The sequence below is a fragment of the Tachypleus tridentatus genome, chromosome 6, assembly GCF_004210375.1.
Source record: "Tachypleus tridentatus isolate NWPU-2018 chromosome 6, ASM421037v1, whole genome shotgun sequence".
NCBI lineage: Eukaryota > Metazoa > Arthropoda > Merostomata > Xiphosura > Limulidae > Tachypleus > Tachypleus tridentatus.
Window position 1 is genome coordinate 7,193,024 of NC_134830.1, and position 25,334 is coordinate 7,218,357.

Sequence of the window (25,334 nt, forward strand, 5' to 3'; positions counted from 1 at the left end):
GAAATAGTTGGTTCTGGTTTTTGGCTCGAGATATACTGAAATAGTTGGTTCTGGTTTTCGGTTCGAGATATAGTGAAATAGTTGGTTCTGGTTTTCTGGCCATGTGTGTATTTCACAAGATAAGTTATATATTATTATGTTATGACAATTCTAACATACTCCCAGTATCCAAGTACGGAGCTAGTTTTTGTGGTAACGAGTCTCGAAGAATAAATCCTCTGATTTTTCGACTTAACATGCTGAACAATTTGTCATTTCCGACCAATTTTGAATTCTGAGTACAAAATGTTTCACGTGACGTAGTAGCCTACTAGTTTTAGTTGAAGAAGGAAAGCACGTGACATATCATGATGATTTAATAACTCGCGCTATTTCTTCCAGATTGATTAATCCTAAGATCACGTGTTTTAATTTGGTTATATTAACCTTAGTGATGAGAATAAGCAGGTTGTTTGTTTGTTTTTTAATTTCGCGCAAAACTACACGAGGGCTATCTACACTTGCCGTCCCTAAATTAGTAGTGTAAGACTAGAGGGAGGGCAGCTAGTCATCACCACCCACCGCCAACTCTTGGGCTACTCTTTTACCAACGAATAATGGGATTGACCGTCACATAATAACGCTGAAAGGGCGAGCATGTTTGATGAAAAAGGGATTTGAACCCGCGACCCTCAGAAATCGACTCGAGTACCTTAACCACCTGGCCATGATCAAGCAGGTTGTAAAGTGAAGCTTTACTATTTTCAGGCTTTTTCCAGGTGGTTAGGGCACTTGACTTGTAAGCTGGGTGGGTAGTTATGACTACCTGCTTTCCCTCTAGTCTTACACTGATAAATTAGGGACGGCTAGCGTAGATAGTCCTTGTGTAGCTTTGCGCGAAATTTAAAACAAAACAAACCATTGGCCTTGCGAATCCATAGACCGCCGTTCCATCGTGTGATCTAAATGTTAAAATAATAAATTAACCAGCGAGGATTTAAAAGATTCCAATCATGAAGTAATGCAATGCAGATAACGAATTCTACTATTATGACTTCTAGATGATTTGCGGAATTATTTCGTAGACTTTTATTAAATAATGTTAAAGACCTCAAAGAGTTATCCTGTTTTTTTTTTTTTAATTATATCTCTTATCTAGAGATTATAGGGCCATATAAAACCTTTGACCATAGCTCTGCATTACAGTTTAATAAAGATAACGTTCATTGTCACTCGAGATAGTGTTAAAAAATAAAGCCAGACGAAATACATTAATAGAAAAGTCAAAGGCCTCAAATTTTTAGAGATGCTGTCGTCTTGATTTCTTTACTAAAAACCTTCTGTCCACCGCTTGTACAGCGGAAAGTTTAGAGATTTACAAAGCTGAAGTGAGGGGTTCGATTTCTCTCGGTGGACTCAGCATTTATCCTGATGTGGCTTTGCTATAAGAAAACACACACAAAAGCGTTCCTCAACAATAACTTTAACCTCATAACTAAATCAATCCAAGCATCTCCAGAAAAGACATGTTTACTTTGAGATCTCAGCTCAACATTGTGGTGGCATTAGTACTCTCGTTTGGTGTTAACTATTTTTTATTTGTTGTGTTTTAAGGCTTATATACACGAAACTAACCAATGGATTATTTGTCATCTAGCCATAATGGGCAGAATCCAGATCACTGGCGTTATAAGTCCTCGAAGTTAACCCTAAATCATCGCGGAGACACTTGACTTGTTTCTGCTTTTCTTGGGTTTCTTGTTTCATTTGGTTTCGAATATATATATAGCTTTTAAAGTGTTAATAAATAGCTATTACGTTATTGCGTTTTAATCTGTCTCAAAATTTCTCAATTAAAATACTTTCTCTAAAACCAGCAAGCACTTAACTTTTGGTCTGGCATAGTCAAGTGGTTAGAGTGATCGACTCGTGATCTTAAGGTCGCGGTTTCGAATCTCCGTTACACCAAACGTGCTCGCACTTTCAGCTGTGGGGGCGCTATAAAGTGACGGTCAATCCCACTATTCGTTGGTGAAAGAGTGGTCCAAGAGTCAGAAGTGGGTGGTGATGACTAGCTGTCTTCCCTCTATCTTACACTGCTAAATTAGGGACGGCTAGCGCAGATAGCCCTCGAGTAGCTTTGTGCGAAATTTAAGAAAAAACAATAAAATACTTTGTCTAAAACCACCAAGTACTTAACAGGTGGTAACATTGAACATTAGCATATTTTGTCTAAAGCCAATAAATACTTAACATGTCGTAGCAACGACAATTCTCCAATAGAACCAGTACTTTCTAGTTTCACTATGGTTGACCACAATCTACCTATCAAAGTTTCTGAAACTCATAGAAGTAGATAAATGCTCTATCAGGGAAGGTATCTTTAAACAATTAAGTTTGTATCACACCTGCGCCTCTTCCCCTTTGTTGGAATCGTTTATTGGTTCGTGATAAATACTTTAGTTACACGAGCTACCGTGTTCTCTTCCAAGAAAATCAAGATGGATGGTGGCTCGGTCTTGAGGACGGTTATCGTGTTGTTGTTGTTTGCAGGATTACTGTTGTTTCTCTTCGTATAGATAAAAAATATGTAATACATTCAGTGATCTTCTCTACATGTGTGTTCACAAATTTCTGCATGTTGTTGTTCACCTGTAAAAATTCGGGGTTCAAGTACCAGCGATAAGAAAATAATAACATATGTTTATGGTTAACTTCTTGCTATAAACTGAACTTTTATTTTTGTAGTGACTTTTATATTTTCAACTTGAATTACTGTCACCATCTGTTTCATTATTTTGTTCAAAAATGAAGAACAGTCTCCGAAGATATCCGAATTATTATTGTGCCATCCGAAAGTCTAAAGTCTATGCATTAACATCAGAAGGCTTTAGCTATTGTTTAAATAAAGGTATTGATAAAAAAACAACGCACCCTACATTAAATTTAAGACGATATATAAAACAATTAAACATACAAACTAAAGAGAGAAATGTTACAAAAAGATCAGTTGGAAGATGGGGCTATTTTAAAAGTTAATTTATCGGAGGCTAGGCTTACCGTCATGTTCCTTTATCATTGTAGAGATAACATTACTGTTGGGTTCAGCCCGTTCATTTTTCGTAGCTCAAGAGACGGAATTCTGTTCGACCATTTAGATAAATCTAAGCCTAATGGATTTTTTATCTGTAGTCGATGTTACGGTGTACATGGGCAAAACATCTCATTTAACAGGGGTAATAAAATTCTGTTGTAAGACTAAAATTTATTTAAGACCAAAGCCATTACCACATCTCGTACAGTCACGTAAAACACGAGAATTAGAAAGATAAAACTTCCCAACTTCGCTGTTGTTTCATGTTTTCTAACATACGAAGCATAATCTCTTCAGAAGTTGTAAATAACATTTGTTTAGTTAAAGTTTTAATCACAATATAATAAATTGTAACACATGAAATCAATAATACAGTTTGTAACAAACAGTTAAATGTTATGTTTTATAAATAATTTACATTTTTGATGTTATTTGTCTCATTATTATTGAATAAATATTAATTGTAGATAGTATAACATATCTTTATCTATTATTTTCTATTCCTGGTATGAATATTATTTTACATTTTCGGTTTAGTTTTGCGGATTAAAAACTAGCCTAAATATCCTAAGCTAACAAAACCTCGCGAGGTGTTATTGGAATAATGGCCGAAAATATCGCTAACATAATTGCATGAATATTTTGTTCTTACCTATCGAGGAAGTTGGTAAAAGTCCAAGAATAATTATCTCAAATTTGTTTCGGTCATCTTGTATCTTCTACAAAGTAAAATTACCTGTAATATTAAATATCAAAGTTATATTATTCTGGATTGTTGTTTGTTTGTTTGATCAGAACTTTGTTGTGCTATATTAATAATATTGTGTTTAACTTTGACAACTATCGATATTTCTTGACAATTTATGTTCACAAAATAAGAACACGAAAAACTAAATATTGAACTTTTACTTTAGCATTAAAAACAATTATGTGATGTTTTCGTGGCCAAGGAAGAAATACTGTACCAGGTAAAGAGTGTTGTATTTTAGTAAGTTATAACCAATAAATCAATGATAACTTATGTACAAACGTAAAACATTTATTTGGAAAACAAGTGAAAGACGTCAAATATAAAAAAGTTGAAAAGAGACAAACTTGGAAGACGTAAAAAACACATTCGTGTACAAAATAGAATGTTTAATATGTCAAAAAAAATGACAAAAACTTCGGTATTGTACAGAAACATTGTGAGAGTTCCCAACCATTTCATTGTTCCGCAAAACTGTGGACGTAGGTAACAGAATACAACTCAACGTATCCTATATAAGGTTGCTACGTGAGAATACATCTCAAGGTACCCTGTATAAGGTTGATACGTGAGAATACAACTCAACGTACCCTATATAAGGTTATTAATTCTTCAAACAAACACCAACATGGATCTGTTGCGACTCGTTTTGTCAGTGTGTACCTAAGCAGTCAGGCGCCATATGAGGTGGCCAGGGCGGTCCAGATGCTGGAGCATGGCCAGATCCAAAGGAGGGTGGCACAGCGAGTCGGTGTGTCACCAAGCGTCATCAATCAACTTTGGCGACGCTACCGGGACACGAACTGTGATGGCAGAAGACCAGGTCAAGGCCGTCATCGCTGCACAACAGCCAGAGAGGGCCGTTACATCATGACTACCGCTCTACGGGACAGGTTAGCTATGGTTCGGTCACTGCGAAATGACTTTCAGCATTTTACTGGGACTCGTGTGTCGACCCAGACAGTTCCCAATCGTCTACAGAAAGGACGCCTTAGGGCCAGACGGCCTGCAAGAAGCGTAATTCTAACAGCCTGGGAACTTCGTCAATGGGCCACAGTGCAGTGGACAGATGAGAGCAGGTTCACTGTGTCTCGTGATGATGAACGTGCGAGAGCGTAGAGATGCGATTTCCCGCCTGTAACATTGTGCAAGTCGACGCTTACGGAGGAGGTTCTGTAGTGGTCTGGACAGGCATATGCTTGGATGGCCGCTCGGACTAACTAATACTCGACAGGAGTGCTCTGAACGCACGACGATATAGAGACGAAATTCTGGAAACCATTGTGAGGCCTTTTGCTGGTGCTGTCGGCGATGAGTTCATTTTCATGCAGGATAACTAGCGAGCCCACGTCGCCAGACTGTGTATGGACTTCCTTGACGAGGAAGGAATAGAGACTTTTGAGTGGGCCGCCAGATCTCCAGATTTAAATCTGATTGAACATATGTTGTTGATGCGTCTTAGTGAACTCCAGCACTCTCCTCAGAATGTTCAGGAACTCCGACAAGTCCAGGAAGACGAGTGAGCTGACATACCCCTAGATAGCATCAAGTGTGCCGTTGGTGTCAGGAGTGTGTCACAGTCCGTGGAGGTCAAACACTTCTTGAATAAACACATGTAAACTGTTTAAAGTATTGTTTCATATGGGATACCAGTTTTGATGATATTGGTCATTTTTAAAAGTTTCATTTCTTTATGTTTTACTGGTCATCACACATTAAAAAATGGATACAGATGGAACTGAAATGAGACAGATTACCTGAAAAAATAAAAATATTATCACATGTGGAACACTGAGATAAATTATATAAGAAAACGTACTTGTTTCTTCAGTTTTCTTGAGCAGTACACATATTCCAATTAAATCTGTCTTACTTTTTACGAGAATCGTAGAATTATTAACTTACAACATATAACTGGCAAAATTACCTTATTTAACTGGAATCGTTCTAGATCAATTATAGGCAAAGAACTTCAATAAAAGTGGAATAACAAACATTCTTAAATGTCACCCAGTCTAACTACCGACTGTTTAACAATAACGCTCAACACAAAATTATGACACATTGGTAGCGTGGCCAGTTGCCTCGTGTGGCCAAACTTTAAACATGCTACACCTCGTGTTCTGTGAACCACACAGTTTGATTGGACAAAAGTTGATCGTGGCTGTTGGTTATTGGCTGTTCCTTCTAGTCTGTCAGTTTAAAATTAGGGACGGTTATTGCAGGTAGCTCTGTCGAGGCTTTAAACGAAATGAGAAAAGCACTGGTCACTAAACAGAACCTTATTAATCGTTCGTAACATGAATCATAAAAGTGGAGTTTCTTATAAACATTACTGTAAGCGAAAGGAAACTTCAGTACTAGGGCGTGAGCCCACGTCCTTTGGCTAATAGGGTCAATGTTCTGTTCAACCTGAATTATCCAAGACTACAAACTGTCTCTTTCGCCTTCCACTCAGAAGGATTTTCAACTATAAATTTAAAACTTTGTATTAAAGACGTCGTGAGTTTAAAACCTGGTCTGAGAATTTATTTCGTATATTTTCTAATAGAAAGCTCTGTAAGACAACTTGAGGAATAGGTCGTAGATGTGAACACACAGTTTACAGTTATAGTGTTTTAATACGAAACGTGAAGATTTAGAACTTAGAATTTTCATGATTGATCTAAACTTATTCACTCGCTAGATTACACTTTATACTAAATTTCAAGAATCCCCATGTTTAGTGGCTTGTTAATATACTGTTTACTGCCAATGAAATCCATCAATTTGGTCAGTTTAGTAGTTTTATAGGTTTGTCTACACCAACATTTAGCGTATAAACAAATCACTAACACGTGGACACAACTAATATTTGTACTTTTCCATTACCTGCACCCGAGTGGCACGTCTGCAGATTCACACTGCTAGAAACTGTGTTTCACTACCAGTGGGGGGCAGAGCACAGATCGACCATTGTATAACTTTGCGCTTAATTCCAAACAATTTATCAGTCAATCTAGATTATCTGTTGTTTATGTGTTTTCTTATAGGAAAACCACTTTGGACTACCTGCTGTATCCACTGAGAAGTATCGAACCCCTGATTTTAGCGTTGTAAATCCGTAGACTTACCGCTGTTCAAGCGGGACACAAATTAAACTCTAACAAAAATTACGGAATTTGTTTTAACCTATTATTTTCTATATATTGTAACCAACATAACCAAAGAGACAGAAGAAGTTAGTTTAGGGAAATAACTTATATAAACACTTTGATGGAATAGAAATGAACTGAAGGGAATTATAAAGTTAAATACAAATACAGTAGACGTAAGTTAGATAGAAACAACTCAAGTGAAACGTTTCATTGTTATGTCCATCATAAAACAAAGGTCTTCAATTTGCCTCAGAATTCTATAATGTCTTCAGCGTAAGAAAGAGTGTAACAATAGAATTATCGCATCTTAATTTTTATTATCATAATAAATTTTATATTAAATTATTTTAATTAAATAACAATAAACGAAAAAAATTATGTAACAGCATGAACTCAAAATTAGGTGTGGCCACGACTGTGTCTCAAACAGACCTCACTTCTCGTCAAGCCAAGTGATTAAGTTATATAATGAACACCCACTTTAGTACAGATATTTCTAAATGTATAATTAAAAGCTCTTTAAAACGAAGGACTCTCCGAGAAATGTCTATTGTGTGATGTTACAACAAATCTTTCCAAGAAGTTTCTATAGTAACATCTTACTACAAACCTTTCCAAGAAGATTTTATAGTGTGATCTTACAACAAAACTGTCCAACAAGCTGCTCTAGTGTGATCTTACAACAAAGCTGTCCATGAAATTAACATAGTGTAATCTCACAACAAACCTTTCCAAAAAGTTTTAATTCTAAGATCTTACAACAAACCATTACCAAAAGCTTCTATATTAGGATCTTACAACAAACCTTACCAAGAAGTTCCTATAGTAGAATCTTGCAACAAACCTTTATGTTTACAATTAAAATCTTTATGTTTATGATTAAAACCTTTATGTTTATAATTAAAACCTTTATGTTTACAATTAAAACCTTTATGTTTATAATTAAAACCTTTATGTTTATAATGAAAATCTTTATGTTTACAATTAAAATCTTTATGTTTACAATTAAAATCTTTATGTTTATAATTAAAACCTATATGTTTACAATTAAAATCTTTAGGTTTACAATTAAAACATTTATGTTTATAAGTAAAACCTATATGTTTACAATTAAAACCTTTATGTTTATAATTAAAACCTTTTGTTTACAATTAAAATCTTCATGTTTTCAATTAAAACCTTTTTGTTTATGATTAAAACCTTTATGTTTATAATGAAAACCTTTATGTTTACAATTAAAACCTTTATGTTTATAATTAAAACCTTTATGTTTACAATTAAAACATTTATGTTTATAATTAAAACCTTTATGTTTACAATTAAAACATTTATGTTTATAATTAAAACCTTTATGTTTACAATTAAAATATTTATGTTTACAATTAAAACATTTTAGTTTATAATTAAAACCTTTATGTTTATAATTAAAACCTTTATGTTTACAATTAAAACCTTTATGTTTACAATTAAAACCTTTATGTTTATATTTAAAACCTTTATGTTTATAATGAAAACCTTTATCTTTACAATTAGGTTAAAAACATGCATAATTAAAAATTAAATGAAAATGTTTCATAAAATAATTCTCACCGTTTAATTTATTATATGAAATTATCAAAATATATTTTACCCTTACCTAAATACCCATGTTCTTGGACAAATGCATCCGAAAAGGCATCCGTATTCTACAAACTAAAACACCTAATTTCACAGGCCAGACGCCTGAAGATTTATAAATATTAATATCACATAACAATTATTAAGCCTAAACGGAGAATGCTTAGACTAACGTATTAAAATTTAATGGTTTTACTTAAGACGTTAAGTAAGCAAATTTGATAATTTGTAATTTGAAAAGATATTTAGTGTCGATTCTACTCGTGGCGCGGGTAACGGATCTACATTTATTGCCAAGGTTAGAAACAGTCTTAAACCAGCAATGTTAACGAACGCTAAGCACGTCACAGTTGGTTGTAATTGGCTGAAATTGTTTATTCTGAACTAGGCTTAAGACGAAGGTTCTCAAATGGTTACACAGTGTATCATAATAATTCCAATCATTGTTTTATGCCTTCACATTCTCTTATTTAGAGCAATACATTAAGTTTGTAGGTTAGTTTAAAGTCGTTATCTGATTATATTAGTTATTAACTCGCACTCGAACAAGATTTTATCTTACAGTTCTGTACAAATTTATCATTTGTAGATATTTGAAAACTCTTTTACAACAAATTATCACGAGGCGGTAAAACAAAGTTGATATGTTGTACTTTATAAGCACAAAGGAAATTAATTCAATAGATATGTTACTGCTCCATTTGTACGTGTGTTTACTTTCACAAAGAAAGTGTTAGAGTAAACGTATGTGTGATATTACAGTACGAACAACAAATATTAAAACAAATTAATTTACAAATCTTCTCAATGGCTTGGTGTAACGTACCAGTTTTGTTATACAAGTTATACACGGTATGAAATAATAATCAGTGATGACGAGAAAATACACATGCAGAGAAAAATATATATGTAAAAAAGGCCCATAACTACTAAGTAGTCTCGTTTATTTATTACTTCACTGAAAACTCCCATGTATTCCTTTCTCTACTGAATACTCTCATGTATTCCTTTCTTTACTGAATACCCTCACAAATTTCTTTCTCTACTGAATACTCTCATGTATTTCTTTCTCCACTGAATACTCTCATGTATTTCTTTATTCACTGAATACTCTCATAAATTTATTTCTCTACTAAATACTCTCATGTATTTCTTTCTTCACTGAATACTATGATGAATTTCTTTCTTTACTGAATATTCTCATGTATTTCTTTTTTTACTGAATACTCTCATATATTTATTTCTCTACTAAATACTCTCATGTATGTCTTTTTTTACTGAATACTCTCATGTATTTCTTTCTCTACTTAATACTCTCATGTATTTCTTTCTCTACTGAATACTCTGATGAATTTCTTTCTTTACTGAATACTCTCATGTATTTCTTTTTTTACTAAATACTCTCATGTATTTCTTTCTCTACTGAATACTCTCATGTATTTCTTTCTTCACTGAATACTCTGATGAATTTCTTTCTTTACTGAATACTCTCATGTATTTCTTTATCTACTGAATACACTCATGTATTTCTTTCTCTACTGAATACTCTGAAGAATTTCTTTCTTTACTGAATAATCTCATGTATTTCTTTTTTTACTGAATACTCTAATGTATTTCTTTCTTTACTGAACACTCTCATGTATTTCCTTCTCTTCTGAACACTCTCATGTATTTCTTTCTTCACTGAGAACTTTCACGTATTTCTTTCTTTACTGAATACTCTCATGTATTTCTTTCTTTACCAAACACTTTCATGTATTTATTTTTTTACTGAACACTCTTACGTACTACTTTCTTTACTGAATACTCTCATGTATTTCTTTCTTTACTGTATACTCTCATGTATTTATTTCTTCACTGAATACTCTGATGAATTTCTTTCTTTACTGAATAATCTCATGTATTTCTTTCTTTACTGAATACTCTCATGTATTTTTTCTCCACTGAATACTCTAAAGAATTCCTTTCTTTACTGAATACTCTCATGTATTTCTTTTTTTACTGAATACTCTCATATATTTATTTCTCTACTAAACACTCTCATGTATGTCTTTTTTAATTAATACTCTCATGTATTTCTTTCTCTACTGAATACTCTGATGAATTTCTTTCTTTACTGAATACTCTCATGTATTTCTTTTTTTACTAAATACTCTGATGAATTTCTTTCTTTACTGAATACTCTCATGTATTTCTTTATCTACTGAATACACTCATGTATTTCTTTCTCTACTGAATACTCTAATGTATTTCTTTCTTTACTGAACACTCTCATGTATTTCCTTCTCTTCTGAACACTCTCATGTATTTCTTTCTTCACTGAGAACTTTCACGTATTTCTTTCTTTACTGAATACTCTCATGTATTTCTTTCTTTACCAAACACTCTCATGTATTTATTTTTTTACTGAACACTCTTACGTACTACTTTCTTCACTGAATACTCTCATGTATTTCTTTCTTTACTGTATACTCTCATGTATTTATTTCTTCACTGAATACTCTGATGAATTTCTTTCTTTACTGAATAATCTCATGTATTTCTTTTTTTACTGAATACTCTCATGTATTTCTTTCTTTACTCAACACTCTCATGTATTTTCTCTCTACAAAACACTGTCATGTATTTCTTTCTTCAGTGAGTAGTCTCATGCATTTCTTTCTTTACTGAACACTCTCATGTATTTCTTTCTTTACTGAACACTCTCATCCATTTTTTTCTTTACTTAACACTCTCATGTATTTTTTTTACTGAACACTCTCATGTATATTTTTCTCTACTCGATACTCTCATGTATTTCTTTCTCTACTGAATACACTCATGTATTTCTTTCTTTACTGAATACTCTCATGTATTTCTTTTTTATGAATACTCTTATATATTTCTATCTTTACTGAACATTCTCATGCATTTCTTTTTTTACTCAATACTCTCATGTATTTCTTTCTTTACTGAATACTCTCTCGTATTTCTTTCTTTACTGAACACTCTCATGCATTTTTTCTTTACTGAACACTCTCATGTATATTTTCTTTACTGAATACCCTTATTATTTCTTTCTCTACTGAATACTCTCATGTATTTTTTCTCCACTGAATACTCTAAAGAATTCCTTTCTTTACTGAATACTCTCATGTATTTCTTTTTTTACTGAATACTCTCATATATTTATTTCTCTACTAAATACTCTCATGTATGTCTTTATCTACTGAATAAACTCATGTATTTTTTTCTCTACTGAATACTCTGAAGAATTTCTTTCTTTACTGAATAATCTCATGTATTTCTTTTTTTACTGAATACTCTCATGTATTTCTTTCTTTACTCAACACTCTCATGTATTTCTTTCTTTACTGAACACTCTCATGCATATTTTTCTTTACTGAACACTCTCATGTATTTTTTTTACTGAACACTCTCATGTATATTTTTCTCTACTGAATACTCTCATGTATTTCTTTCTCTACTGAATACACTCATGTATTTCTTTCTTTACTGAATACTCTCATGTATTTCTTTCTTTACTGAATACTCTCTCGTATTTCTTTCTTTACTGAACACTCATGCATTTTTTCTTTACTAAACACTCTCATGTATATTTTCTTTACTGAATACCCTTATATATTTCTTTCTCTACTGAATACTATTATGTATTTTTTCTCCATTGAATACTCTAAAGAATTCCTTTCTTCACTGAATACTCTCATGTATTTCTTTTTTTTACTGAACACTCTCATGTATTTCCTCCTCTCCTGAACACTCTCATGTATTTCTTTCTTCAATGAGAACTTTCACGTATTTCTTCCTTTACTGAATACTCTCACGTATTTTTTTCTTTACTGAACACTCTCATGTATTTCTTTTTTTTTACGGAACACTCTTACGTACTTCTTTCTTTACTGAATACTCTCATGTATTTCATTCTTTACTGAATGCTTTCATGTATTTCTTTCTTTACCGAATACTCTCATGTATTTCATTATCTACTGAATACTCTCATGTATTTATTTTCTCACTGAATACTTTGATAAATTTCATTCTTTACTGAATACTCTCATGTAATTTTTTCATTATTGAACACTCTCATTTATTTATTTGTTTACTGAATACTCTCATGTATTTTTTCTCCACTATATACTTTCATGTATTTCTTTCTCTACTGAATACTCTCATGTACTTCTTTCTTTACCGAAAACTCTCATGTATTTTATGATCTACTGAATACTCTCATGTATTTGTTTTTCACTGAATACTTTGATAAATTTCTTTCTTTACTGAATACTCTCATGTATTTTTTTCCTTATTGAACACTCTCATTTATTTATTTCTTTACTGAATACTCTCATGTATTTTTTTCTCCATTGAATACTCTGACGAATTTCTTTCTTTACTGAATAATCTCATGTATTTATTTTTTTACTGAATACTCTTAAATATTTCTTTCTTTACTGAATACTCTCATGTATTTTTCCATACTAAATATCTCATGTATTTCTTTTTTTACTGAATACTCTAATGTATTTCTTTCTCTACTGTATTCTCTCATGTATTTTTTTACTGAATACTCTCACGTATTTTTTTTACTCAGTAAACTCATGTATTTCTTCCTTTACTTAACACTCTCAAGTATTTCTTTCTTTACTGAATACTTTCACGTATTTCTTTCTTTACTCAACACTCTCATGTATTTCTTTTTTTACTGAATACTCTCATGTATTCCTTTCTTCACTGAATACTCTGATGAATTTCATTATTTACGGAATAATTTCATGTATTTCTTTTTTTACTGAATACTCTAATGTATTTCTTTCTTTACTGAACACTCTCATGTATTTCCTTCTCTTCTGAACATTCTCATGTATTTCTTTCTTCACTGAGAACTTTCACGTATTTCTTTCTTTACTGAATACTCTCATGTATTTCTTTCTTTACCAAACACTCTCATGTATTTATTTTTTTACTGAATACACTCATGTATTTCTTTCTTTACTGAATACTCTCATGTATTTCTTTCTTTACTGAATACTCTCATGTATTTCTTTCTTCACTGAATACTCTGATGAATTTCTTTCTTTACTGAATAATCTCATGTATTTCTTTTTTTACTGAATACTCTCATGTATTTCTTTCTTTACTGAACACTCTCATGTATTTTCTCTCTACTGAATACTCTCATGTATTTCTTTCTTTACTGAATACTCTCATGTATTTCTTTCTTTACTGAACACTCTCATGTATTTCTTTCTTTACTGAACACTCTCATGTATTTTTTTCTTTACTGAATACTCTCATGTATTTTTTTTACTGAACACTCTCATGTATATTTTTCTCTACTGAATACTCTCATGTATTTCTTTCTCTACTGAATACTCTCATGTATTTCTTTCTTTACTGAATACTCTCATGTATTTTTTTTTTTTACTGAATACTCTTATATATTTCTTTCTTTACTGAACATTCTCATGCATTTCTTTTTTTACTGAATACTCTCATGTATTTCTTTCTTTACTGAATACTCTCTCGTATTTCTTTCTTTACTGAACACTCTCATGCATTTTTTCTTTACTGAACACTCTCATGTATATTTTCTTTACTGAATACCCTTAAATATTTCTTTCTCTACTGAATACTCTCATGTATTTTTTCTCCACTGAATACTCTAAAGAATTCCTTTCTTTACTGAATACTCTCATGTATTTCTTTTTTTACTGAATACTCTCATATATTTATTTCTCTACTAAATACTCTCATGTATGTCTTTTTTAATTAATACTCTCATGTATTTCTTTCTCTACTGAATACTCTCATGAATTTTTTTCTTTACTGAATACTCTCATGTATTTCTTTTTTTACTGAATACTCTCATGTATTTCTTTCTCTACTGAATACTCTCATGTATTTCTTTCTTCACTGAATACTCTGATGAATTTCTTTCTTTACTGAATACTCTCATGTATTTCTTTATCTACTGAATAAACTCATGTATTTTTTTCTCTACTGAATACTCTGAAGAATTTCTTTCTTTACTGAATAATCTCATGTATTTCTTTTTTTACTGAATACTCTCATGTATTTCTTTCTTTACTCAACACTCTCATGTATTTCTTTCTTTACTGAACACTCTCATGCATTTTTTTCTTTACTGAACACTCTCATGTATTTTTTTTACTGAACACTCTCATGTATATTTTTCTCTACTGAATACTCTCATGTATTTCTTTCTCTACTGAATACACTCATGTATTTCTTTCTTTACTGAATACTCTCATGTATTTCTTTTTTATGAATACTCTTATATATTTCTTTCTTTACTGAACATTCTCATGCATTTCTTTTTTTACTGAATACTCTCATGTATTTCTTTCTTTACTGAATACTCTCTTGTATTTCTTTCTTTACTGAACACTCATGCATTTTTTCTTTACTAAACACTCTCATGTATATTTTCTTTACTGAATACCCTCATATATTTCTTTCTCTACTGAATACTATTATGTATTTTTTTCTCCATTGAATACTCTAATGAATTCCTTTCTTCACTGAATACTCTCTCATGTATTTTTTTTTTTACTGAACACTCTCATGTATTTCTCTCCTGAACACTCTCATGTATTTCTTTCTTCACTGAGAACTTTCATGTATTTTTTCTTTACTGAATACTCTCATGTATTTTTTTCTTTACTGAACACTCTCATGTATTTTTTTTTTTTTACTGAACACTCTTATGTGCTTCTTTCTTTACTGAATACTCTCATGTATTTCATTCTTTACTGAATGCTTTCATGTATTTCTTTCTTTACCGAATACTCTCATGTATTTCATTATCTACTGAATACTCTCATGTATTTATTTTCTCACTGAATACTTTGATAAATTTCATTCTTTACTGAATACTCTCATGTATTTTTTTTCATTACTGAACACTCTCATTTATTTATTTCTTTACTGAATACTCTCATGTATTTTTTTTCTCCACTATATACTTTCATGTATTTCTTTCTCTACTGAATACTCTCATGTACTTCTTTCTTTACCGAAAACTCTCATGTATTTTATGATCTACTGAATACTCTCATGTATTTGTTTTTCACTGAATACTTTGAAAAATTTCTTTCTTTACTGAATACTCTCATGTATTTTTTTCCTTATTGAACACTCTCATTTATTTATTTCTTTACTGAATACTCTCATGTATTTTTTTCTCCATTAAATACTCTGATGATGTATTTCTTTCTTTACTGAATAATCTCATGTATTTTTTTTACTGAATACTCTTAAATATTTCTTTCTTTACTGAATACTCTCATGTATTTTTTCTTTACTGAATATCTCATGTATTTTTTTTTTTTACTGAATACTCTCATGTATTTCTTTCTCTACTGAATTCTCTCATGTATTATTTTTTTACTGAATACTCTCATGTATTTTTTTTTTACTGAATAAACTCATGTATTTCTTCCTTTACTGAATACTCTCATGTATTTCTTTCTTTACTGAATACTCTCATGTATTTCTTTCTTTACTAAATACTCTCATGTATTTCTTTTTTACTGAATACTCTCATGTATTTCTTTCTTCACTGAAAACTCTGATGAATTTCTTTCTTTACTGAATAATATCATGTATTTCTTTTTTTACTGAATACTCTAATGTATTTCTTTCTTTACTGAACACTCTCATGTATTTCCTTCTCTTCTGAACATTCTCATGTATTTCTTTCTTCACTGAGAACTTTCACGTATTTCTTTCTTTACTGAATACTCTCATGTATTTCTTTCTTTACCAAACACTCTCATGTATTTATTTTTTTACTGAACACTCTTACGTACTACTTTCTTTACTGAATACTCTCATGTATTTCTTTCTTTACTGTATACTCTCATGTATTTATTTCTTCACTGAATACTCTGATGAATTTCTTTCTTTACTGAATAATCTCATGTATTTCTTTTTTTACTGAATACTCTCATGTATTTCTTTCTTTACTCAACACTCTCATGTATTTTCTCTCTACTAAACACTGTCATGTATTTCTTTCTTCAGTGAGTAGTCTCATGCATTTCTTTCTTTACTGAACACTCTCATGTATTTCTTTCTTTACTGAACACTCTCATGCATTTTTTTCTTTACTGAACACTCTCATGTATTTTTTTTACTGAACACTCTCATGTATATTTTTCTCTACTGAATACTCTCATGTATTTCTTTCTCTACTGAATACACTCATGTATTTCTTTCTTTACTGAATACTCTCATGTATTTCTTTTTTTATGAATACTCTTATATATTTCTTTCTTTACTGAACATTCTCATGCATTTCTTTTTTTACTCAATACTCTCATGTATTTCTTTCTTTACTGAATACTCTCTCGTATTTCTTTCTTTACTGAACACTCTCATGCATTTTTTCTTTACTGAACACTCTCATGTATATTTTCTTTACTGAATACCCTTAAATATTTCTTTCTCTACTGAATACTCTCATGTATTTTTTCTCCACTGAATACTCTAATGAATTCCTTTCTTTACTGAATACTCTCATGTATTTCTTTTTTTACTGAATACTCTCATATATTTATTTCTCTACTAAATACTCTCATGTATGTCTTTTTTAATTAATACTCTCATGTATTTCTTTCTCTACTGAATACTCTCATGAATTTTTTTCTTTACTGAATACTCTCATGTATTTCTTTTTTTACTGAATACTCTCATGTATTTCTTTCTCTACTGAATACTCTCATGTATTTCTTTCTTCACTGAATACTCTCATGTATTTCTTTCTTTACTGAATACTCTCATGTATTTCTTTCTCTACTGAATACTCTCATGTATTTTTTTCTCTACTGAATACTCTGATGAATTTCTTTCTTTACTGAATAATCTCATGTATTTCTTTTTTTACTGAATACTCTCATGTATTTCTTTCTTTACTCAACACTCTCATGTATTTCTTTCTTTACTGAACACTCTCATGCATATTTTTTTCTTTACTGAACACTCTCATGTATTTTTTTTACTGAACACTCTCATGTATATTTTTCTCTACTGAATACTCTCATGTATTTCTTTCTCTACTGAATACACTCATGTATTTCTTTCTTTACTGAATACTCTCATGTATTTCTTTTTTTATGAATACTCTTATATATTTCTTTCTTTACTGAACATTCTCATGCATTTCTTTTTTTACTGAATACTCTCATGTATTTCTTTCTTTACTGAATACTCTCTCGTATTTCTTTCTTTACTGAACACTCATGCATTTTTTCTTTACTAAACACTCTCATGTATATTTTCTTTACTGAATACCCTTATATATTTCTTTCTCTACTGAATACTATTATGTATTTTTTCTCCATTGAATACTCTAAAGAATTCCTTTCTTCACTGAATACTCTCATGTATTTCTTTTTTTACTGAACACTCTCATGTATTTCTTTCCTCCCTGAACACTCTCATGTATTTCTTTCTTCACTGAACTTTCATGTATTTCTTTCTTTACTGAATACTCTCATGTATTTTTTCTTTACTGAACACTCTCATGTATTTCTTTTTTTTTACGGAACACTCTTACGTATTTCATTCTTTACTGAATGCTTTCATGTATTTCTTTCTTTACCGAATACTCTCATGTATTTCATTATCTACTGAATACTCTCATGTATTTATTTTCTCACTGAATACTTTGATAAATTTCATTCTTTACTGAATACTCTCATGTAATTTTTTCATTATTGAACACTCTCATTTATTTATTTGTTTACTGAATACTCTCATGTATTTTTTCTCCACTATATACTTTCATGTATTTCTTTCTCTAATGAATACTCTCATGTACTTCTTTCTTTACCGAAAACTCTCATGTATTTTATGATCTACTGAATACTCTCATGTATTTGTTTTTCACTGAATACTTTGAAAATTTCTTTCTTTACTGAATACTCTCATGTATTTTTTTCCTTATTGAACACTCTCATTTATTTATTTCTTTACTGAATACTCTCATGTATTTTTTTCTCCATTAAATACTCTGACGAATTTCTTTCTTTACTGAATAATCTCATGTATTTATTTTTTTACTGAATACTCTTAAATATTTCTTTCTTTACTGAATACTCTCATGTATTTTCCATACTAAATATCTCATGTATTTCCTTTTTTTACTGAATACTCTTATGTATTTCTTTCTCTACTGAATTCTCTCATGTATTTTTTTTTACTGAATACTCTCATGTATTTTTTTTTACTCAGTAAACTCATGTATTTCTTCCTTTACTGAACACTCTCATGTATTTCTTTCTTTACTGAATACTTTCATGTATTTCTTTCTTTACTGAACACTCTCATGTATTTATTTTTTTTACTGAATACTCTCATGTATTTCTTTCTTCACTGAATACTCTGATGTATTTCTTTATTTACTGAATAATTTCATGTATTTCTTTTTTTTTTACTGAATACTCTCATGTATTTCTTTCTTTACTGAACACTCTCATGTATTTCTTTCTCTACTGAACATTCTCATGTATTTCTTTCTTCACTGAGAACTTTCACGTATTTCTTTCTTTACTGAATACTCTCATGTATTTCTTTCTTTACTCAACACTCTCATGTATTTTCTCTCTACTAAACACTGTCATGTATTTCTTTCTTCACTGAATACTCTCATGTATTTCTTTCTTTCTTTACTGAACACTCTCATGTATTTCTTTCTTTACTGAACACTCTCATGCATTTTTTTTCTTTACTGAACACTCTCATGTATTTTTTTTACTGAACACTCTCATGTATTTTTTCTCTACTGAATACTCTCATGTATTTCTTTCTCTACTGAATACTCTCATGTATTTCTTTCTTTACTGAATACTCTCATGTATTTCTTTTTTTTTATGAATACTCTTATATATTTCTTTCTTTACTGAACATTCTCATGTATTTCTTTTTTTACTGAATACTCTCATGTATTTCTTTCTTTACTGAATACTCTCTGTATTTCTTTCTTTACTGAACACTCTCATGTATTTTTTTCTTTACTGAACACTCTCATGTATATTTTCTTTACTGAATACCCTTGTATATTTCTTTCTCTACTGAATACTCTCATGTATTTTTTTCTCCACTGAATACTCTAATGAATTCCTTTCTTTACTGAATACTCTCATGTATTTCTTTTTTTTACTGAATACTCTCATATATTTATTTCTCTACTAAATACTCTCATGTATGTCTTTTTTAATTAACACTCTCATGTATTTCTTTCTCTACTGAATACTCTCATGAATTTTTTTCTTTACTGAATACTCTCATGTATTTCTTTTTTTACTGAATACTCTCATGTATTTCTTTCTCTACTGAATACTCTCATGTATTTCTTTCTTCACTGAATATCTCATGTATTTCTTTCTATACTGAATACTCTCATGTATTTCTTTCTCTACTGAATACTCTCATGTATTTTTTTCTCTACTGAATACTCTGATGAATTTCTTTCTTTACTGAATAATCTCATGTATTTCATGTTTTTTTTACTGAATACTCTCATGTATTTCTTTCTTTACTCAACACTCTCATGTATTTCTTTCTTTACTGAACACTCTCATGCATTTTTTCTTTACTAAACACTCTCATGTATATTTTCTTTACTGAATACCCTTATATATTTCTTTTCTCTACTGAATACTCTTATGTATTTTTTTCTCCACTGAATACTCTAATGAATTCCTTTCTTTACTGAATACTCTCATACTTCATGTATTTCATTGATTTTTTTTACTGAACACTCTCATGTATTTCTTTCTCTACTGAATACTCTCATGTATTTCTTTCTTCACTGAGAACTTTCATGTATTTCTTTCTTTACTGAATACTCTCATGTATTTTTTTTTTTCTTTACTGAATACTCTCATGTATTTCTTTTTTTTTTACTGAACACTCTTATGTATTTTTTTTTACTGAACACTCTCATGTATTTCTTTCTTTACTGAACACTCTCATGTATTTCTTTCTCTACTGAATACTCTCATGTATTTATTTTCTCACTGAATACTTTGATAAATTTCGTTCTTTACTGAATACTCTCATGTAATTTTTTCATTATTGAACACTCTCATTTATTTATTTGTTTACTGAATACTCTCATGTATTTTTTCTCCACTGTATACTTTCATGTATTTCTTTCTCTACTGAATACTCTCATGTACTTCTTTCTTTACCGAAAACTCTCATGTATTTTATGATCTACTGAATACTCTCATGTATTTGTTTTTCATTGAATACTTTGATAAATTTCTTTCTTTACTGAATACTCTCATGTATTTTTTCCTTATTGAACACTCTCATTTATTTATTTCTTTACTGAATACTCTCATGTATTTTTTTTCTCCATTGAATACTCTGATGAATTTCTTTCTTTACTGAATAATCTCATGTATTTTTTTTTTTTACTGAATACTCTTAAATATTTCTTTCTTTACTGAATACTCTCATCTTTTTTATTTACTAAATCTCTGAATCTCATGTATTTCTTTTTTTACTGAATACTCTAATGTATTTCTTTCTCTACTGTATTCTCTCATGTATTTTTTTACTGAATACTCTCATGTATTTTTTTTTACTCAGTACTCTCATGTATTTCTTTCTTTACTGAACACTCTCAAGTATTTCTTTCTTTACTGAATACTTTCATGTATTTCTTTCTTTACTGAATACTCTCATGTATTTCTTTTTTTACTGAATACTCTCATGTATTTCTTTCTTCACTGAATACTCTCATGTATTTCTTTTTTTACTGAATACTTTCATGTATTTCTTTTTCTACTGAATACTCTCATGTATTTTTTCCTTACTGAACACTCTCATGTATTTCTTTCTTTACTGAATACTCTCATGTATTTCTTTCTCCACTGAATACTCTCATGTATTTCTTTCTTCACTGAATACTCTCATAATTTTTTTTCTCCACAGAATACACTCATGTATTTTTTTTTAACCACAGAATACTCTCATAAATTTTTTTCTCCACAGAATACTCTCATGTTTTTCTTTCTTTACTGAATACTCTTATTTATTTATTTCTCTATTGAATACTCTCATGTATTTCTTTCTCTACTGAATACACTCATGTATTTCTTTCTCTACTGAATACTCTCATGAATTTCTTTCTTTACTGAATACTCTCATGTATTTCTTTTTTTACTGAATACTCTCATGTATTTCTTTCTTTACTGAACACTCTCATGTATTTCTTTCTTCAATGAGAACTTTCACGTATTTCTTTCTTTACTGAATACTCTCACGTACTTTTTTTTTTACTGAATACTTTCATGTATTTCTTTCTTTACTGAAATCTCTCATGCATTTCTTTCTTTACAGAATACTCACATGTATTTCTTTCTCTACTGTATACTCTCATGTATTTCTTTCTTCTCTGAATATTCTAAAGAATTTCTTTCTTCAGTGAATACTCTCTTGTATATCTTTCTTTACTTAACACTCTAATGTATATTTTTTTACTGAATACACTCATGTATTTCTTTCTTTATTGAATACTCTCTTGTATTTCTTTGTTTACTTAACACTCTCATGAATTTGTTTCTTTACTGAATACTCTCATGCATTTCGTTTTTTACTGAATACTCTCATGTATTTCTTTCTTCTCTGAATATTCTAAAGAATTTCTTTCTTTACTGAATACTCTCATGTATTTTTATCCTTACTGAACACTCTCATGTATATTTTTTTTGAATACACTCATGTATTTCTTTCTGTACTGAATACTCTCATGTATTTCTTTATCCAATGAATACTCTCATCAATTTCTTTCTCTACTGAATACTCTGATGAATTTCTTTCTTTACTGAATACTTTCATGTATTTCTTTCTTTACTGAACACTCTCATGTATTTCTTTTTTTACTGAACACTCTTACGTACTTCTTTTTTTACTGAATACTCTCATGTATTTCTTTCTTTACTGAAATCTCTCATGCATTTCTTTCTTTACAGAATACTCACATGTATTTCTTTCTTTACTGTATACTCTCATGTATTTCTTTCTTCACTGAATACTCTCATGTATTTCTTTCTTTACTGAACACTCTCATGTATATTTTTTTACTGAATACACTCATGTATTTCTTTTTTTATTGAATACTCTCTTGTATTTCTTTCTTTACTTAACACTCTCATGAATTTGTTTCTTTACTGAATACTCTCATGCATTTCGTTTTTTACTGAATACTCTCATGTATTTCTTTCTTTACTTAACTCTCTCATGTATTTCTTTTTTCTCTGAGTACTCTCCTGTATTTCTTTCTTTACTGATTACTCTGATTAAATTCTTTCTTTACTGAATATTCTCATGTATTTTCTTCTCTTCTGAATACTTTCATGCATTTTTTTCTTAAATAAATACTCTCATGTACTTCTTACTCTACTGAATACTCTCATGTATTTCTTTCTCTACTGAATACTCTCATGTATTTCTTTCTCCACTGAATACTCTCATGAATTTCTTTCTCTACTGAATACTCTCATGTATTTCTTTTCTTTACTGAATACTATCATATATTTCTTTCTTTACTGAATACTCACATTGATTTCTTTCTCTACTGAATACTCTTATGTATTTTTTCTCCACTAAATACTCTGATGAATTTCGTTCTTTACTAAATACTCTCATGTATTTTTTTCCCTACTGAATACTCTGATGAATTTCGTTCTTTACTAAACACTCTCATGTATTTCTTCTTTTTTTGAATACTATTATGTATTTCTTTCTCTACTGAACACTCTCATATATTTCTTTCTTTACTGAATACTCTCACGTATTTTTTTCTTTATTGAACACTCTCATGTATTTTTTTCTCTCTCCTGAATAATCTCATGTATTTTTTCTCCACTGAATACTCTAATGTATTTCTTTCTTTACTGAATACTTTCATGTATATTTTCTTTACTAAATACTCTCAAGTATTTCTATCAGAACTGAACACTCTCATGCATTTTTTTCTTTAATGAACACTCTCATGTATTTTTTCTTTCCTGAACTCTCTCATGTATTTCTTTGTCTACTTAATGCTTTTATTAATTTTTTCGCTACTGAAAACTCTCATATATCTTATTTTTTCTGAATTCTCTCATGTATATTTTCTTTACTGAATACTCTCATGTATGTCTTTCTTTTAAGAATACTCTCATGTGTTTCTTTCTTTACTGAATACTCTCTGGTATTTCTTTCTCTACTGAACCTCTCATGTATTTGTTTCTTTACTGAATACTCTCATGCATTTCGTTTTTTACTGAATACTCTCATGTATTTTTTTCTTTACTGAACACTCACATGTATTTACTCTTTACTGAACACCATCATGTATTTCTTTCTTTACTGAATGATCTAATATATTTCTTTCTCCACTGAATACTCTCATGTATTTCATTCTCCACTGAATACTCTCTCGTATTTCTATCTTTACTGAACACTCTCATGCATTTTTTTCTTTACTGAAAACTCTCATGTATTTTTTTTTTACTGAATACTCTCATATATTTCTTTCTCTACTGAATACTCCCATGTATTTTTTTCTCTACTGAATACTCTCATGTATTTCTTTCTTAAATAAATACTCTCATGTACTTCTTACTCTACTGAATACTCTCATGTATTTCTTTCTCTACTGAATACTCTCATGTATTTCTTTCTCCACTGATTACTCTGATGAATTTCTTTCTTTACTGAATATTCTCATGTATTTCTTCTTTTTCTGAAAACTCTCATGTATTTCTTTCTCTACTAAATAATCTCATGTATTTTGTTCTTCACTGAATACTCTAATGTATTTCATTCTTTACTGAACACTCTCATGTATTTCTTTCTTTACTGAAAACTCTTATGTATTTCTTTCTTTATTGAATACTCTCATGCATTTCTTTCTTTACTGAACATTCTCATGTATATTTTCTTTTCTGAATACCCTCATATATTTCTTTCTCTACTGAATACTCTCATGTATTTCCTTCTCCACTGAATACTCTCATGAATTTCTTTCTCTACTAAATACTCTGATGTATTTCTTCCTCCACTGAATACTCTGATGAATTTGTTTCTTTACTGAATACTCTCATGCATTTCGTATTTTACTGAATACTCTTATGTATTTCTTTCTTTACTGAATACTCTCATGTATTTTTTCTTTACTGAACACCCTCATGTATTTCTTTCTTTACTGAACACTCTCATGTATTTCTTTGTCTACTGAATGCTCTCATGTATTTCTTTCTCCACTGAATACTCTCATGTATTTCATTCTCCACTGAATACTCTCATGTATTTCTTTCTTTCCTGAGTACTTTGATAAATTTCTTTCTTTACTGAACTCTCTCATGTATTTCTTTCTTTACTAAATACTCTCTTGTATGTCTATCTTTACTGAACACTCTCATGCATTTTTTTCCTTACTGAAAATTCTCATGTATATTTTTTTTACTGAATACCCTCATATATTTCTTTCTCTACTGAATACTCTCATGTATTTATTTCTTAAATGAATACTCTCATGTATTTCTTTCTCCACTGATTACTCTGATGAATTTCTTTCTTTACTGAATATTCTCATGTATTTCTTTCTCTACTAAATAATCTCATGCATTTCTTTTTTACTGAATGCTCTAATGTAATTTTTTTCTTTACTGAATACTCTGATTTATTTATTTCTTCACTGAATACTCTGATGAATTTCGTTCTTTACTGAATACTCTCA

The 25,334-nt window shown here is 30.1% G+C and overlaps 1 protein-coding gene and 1 long non-coding RNA gene across 2 annotated transcripts; one reads left to right on the top strand and one right to left on the bottom strand.

Annotated features, from left to right (window-relative positions):
* Positions 1-2,399: 2,399 nt before the first annotated feature.
* LOC143254475 (uncharacterized) lies at positions 2,400-3,285 on the bottom strand. The gene is made up of 2 exons (XR_013030213.1): positions 3,040-3,285; positions 2,400-2,631 (listed from the first exon to the last, which is right to left on the bottom strand). It is a non-coding gene; the product is annotated as an uncharacterized LOC143254475 (long non-coding RNA).
* A 945-nt stretch (positions 3,286-4,230) lies between these two features.
* Positions 4,231-5,391, top strand: LOC143254476 (uncharacterized). Its single transcript, XM_076509653.1, has 2 exons — positions 4,231-4,341; positions 4,422-5,391. Exon 2 carries the CDS (start codon positions 4,527-4,529, stop codon positions 4,938-4,940), a length of 414 nt encoding a protein of 137 aa, XP_076365768.1. The 5' UTR covers positions 4,231-4,341; positions 4,422-4,526; the 3' UTR covers positions 4,941-5,391.
* Positions 5,392-25,334: the final 19,943 nt, after the last annotated feature.

Coding starts and splice junctions, on each gene's coding strand:
- LOC143254476 (XM_076509653.1), top strand. CDS start 4,527: ATGCTGGAGCATGGCCAGATCCAAAGGAGGGTGGCACAGCGAGTCGGT.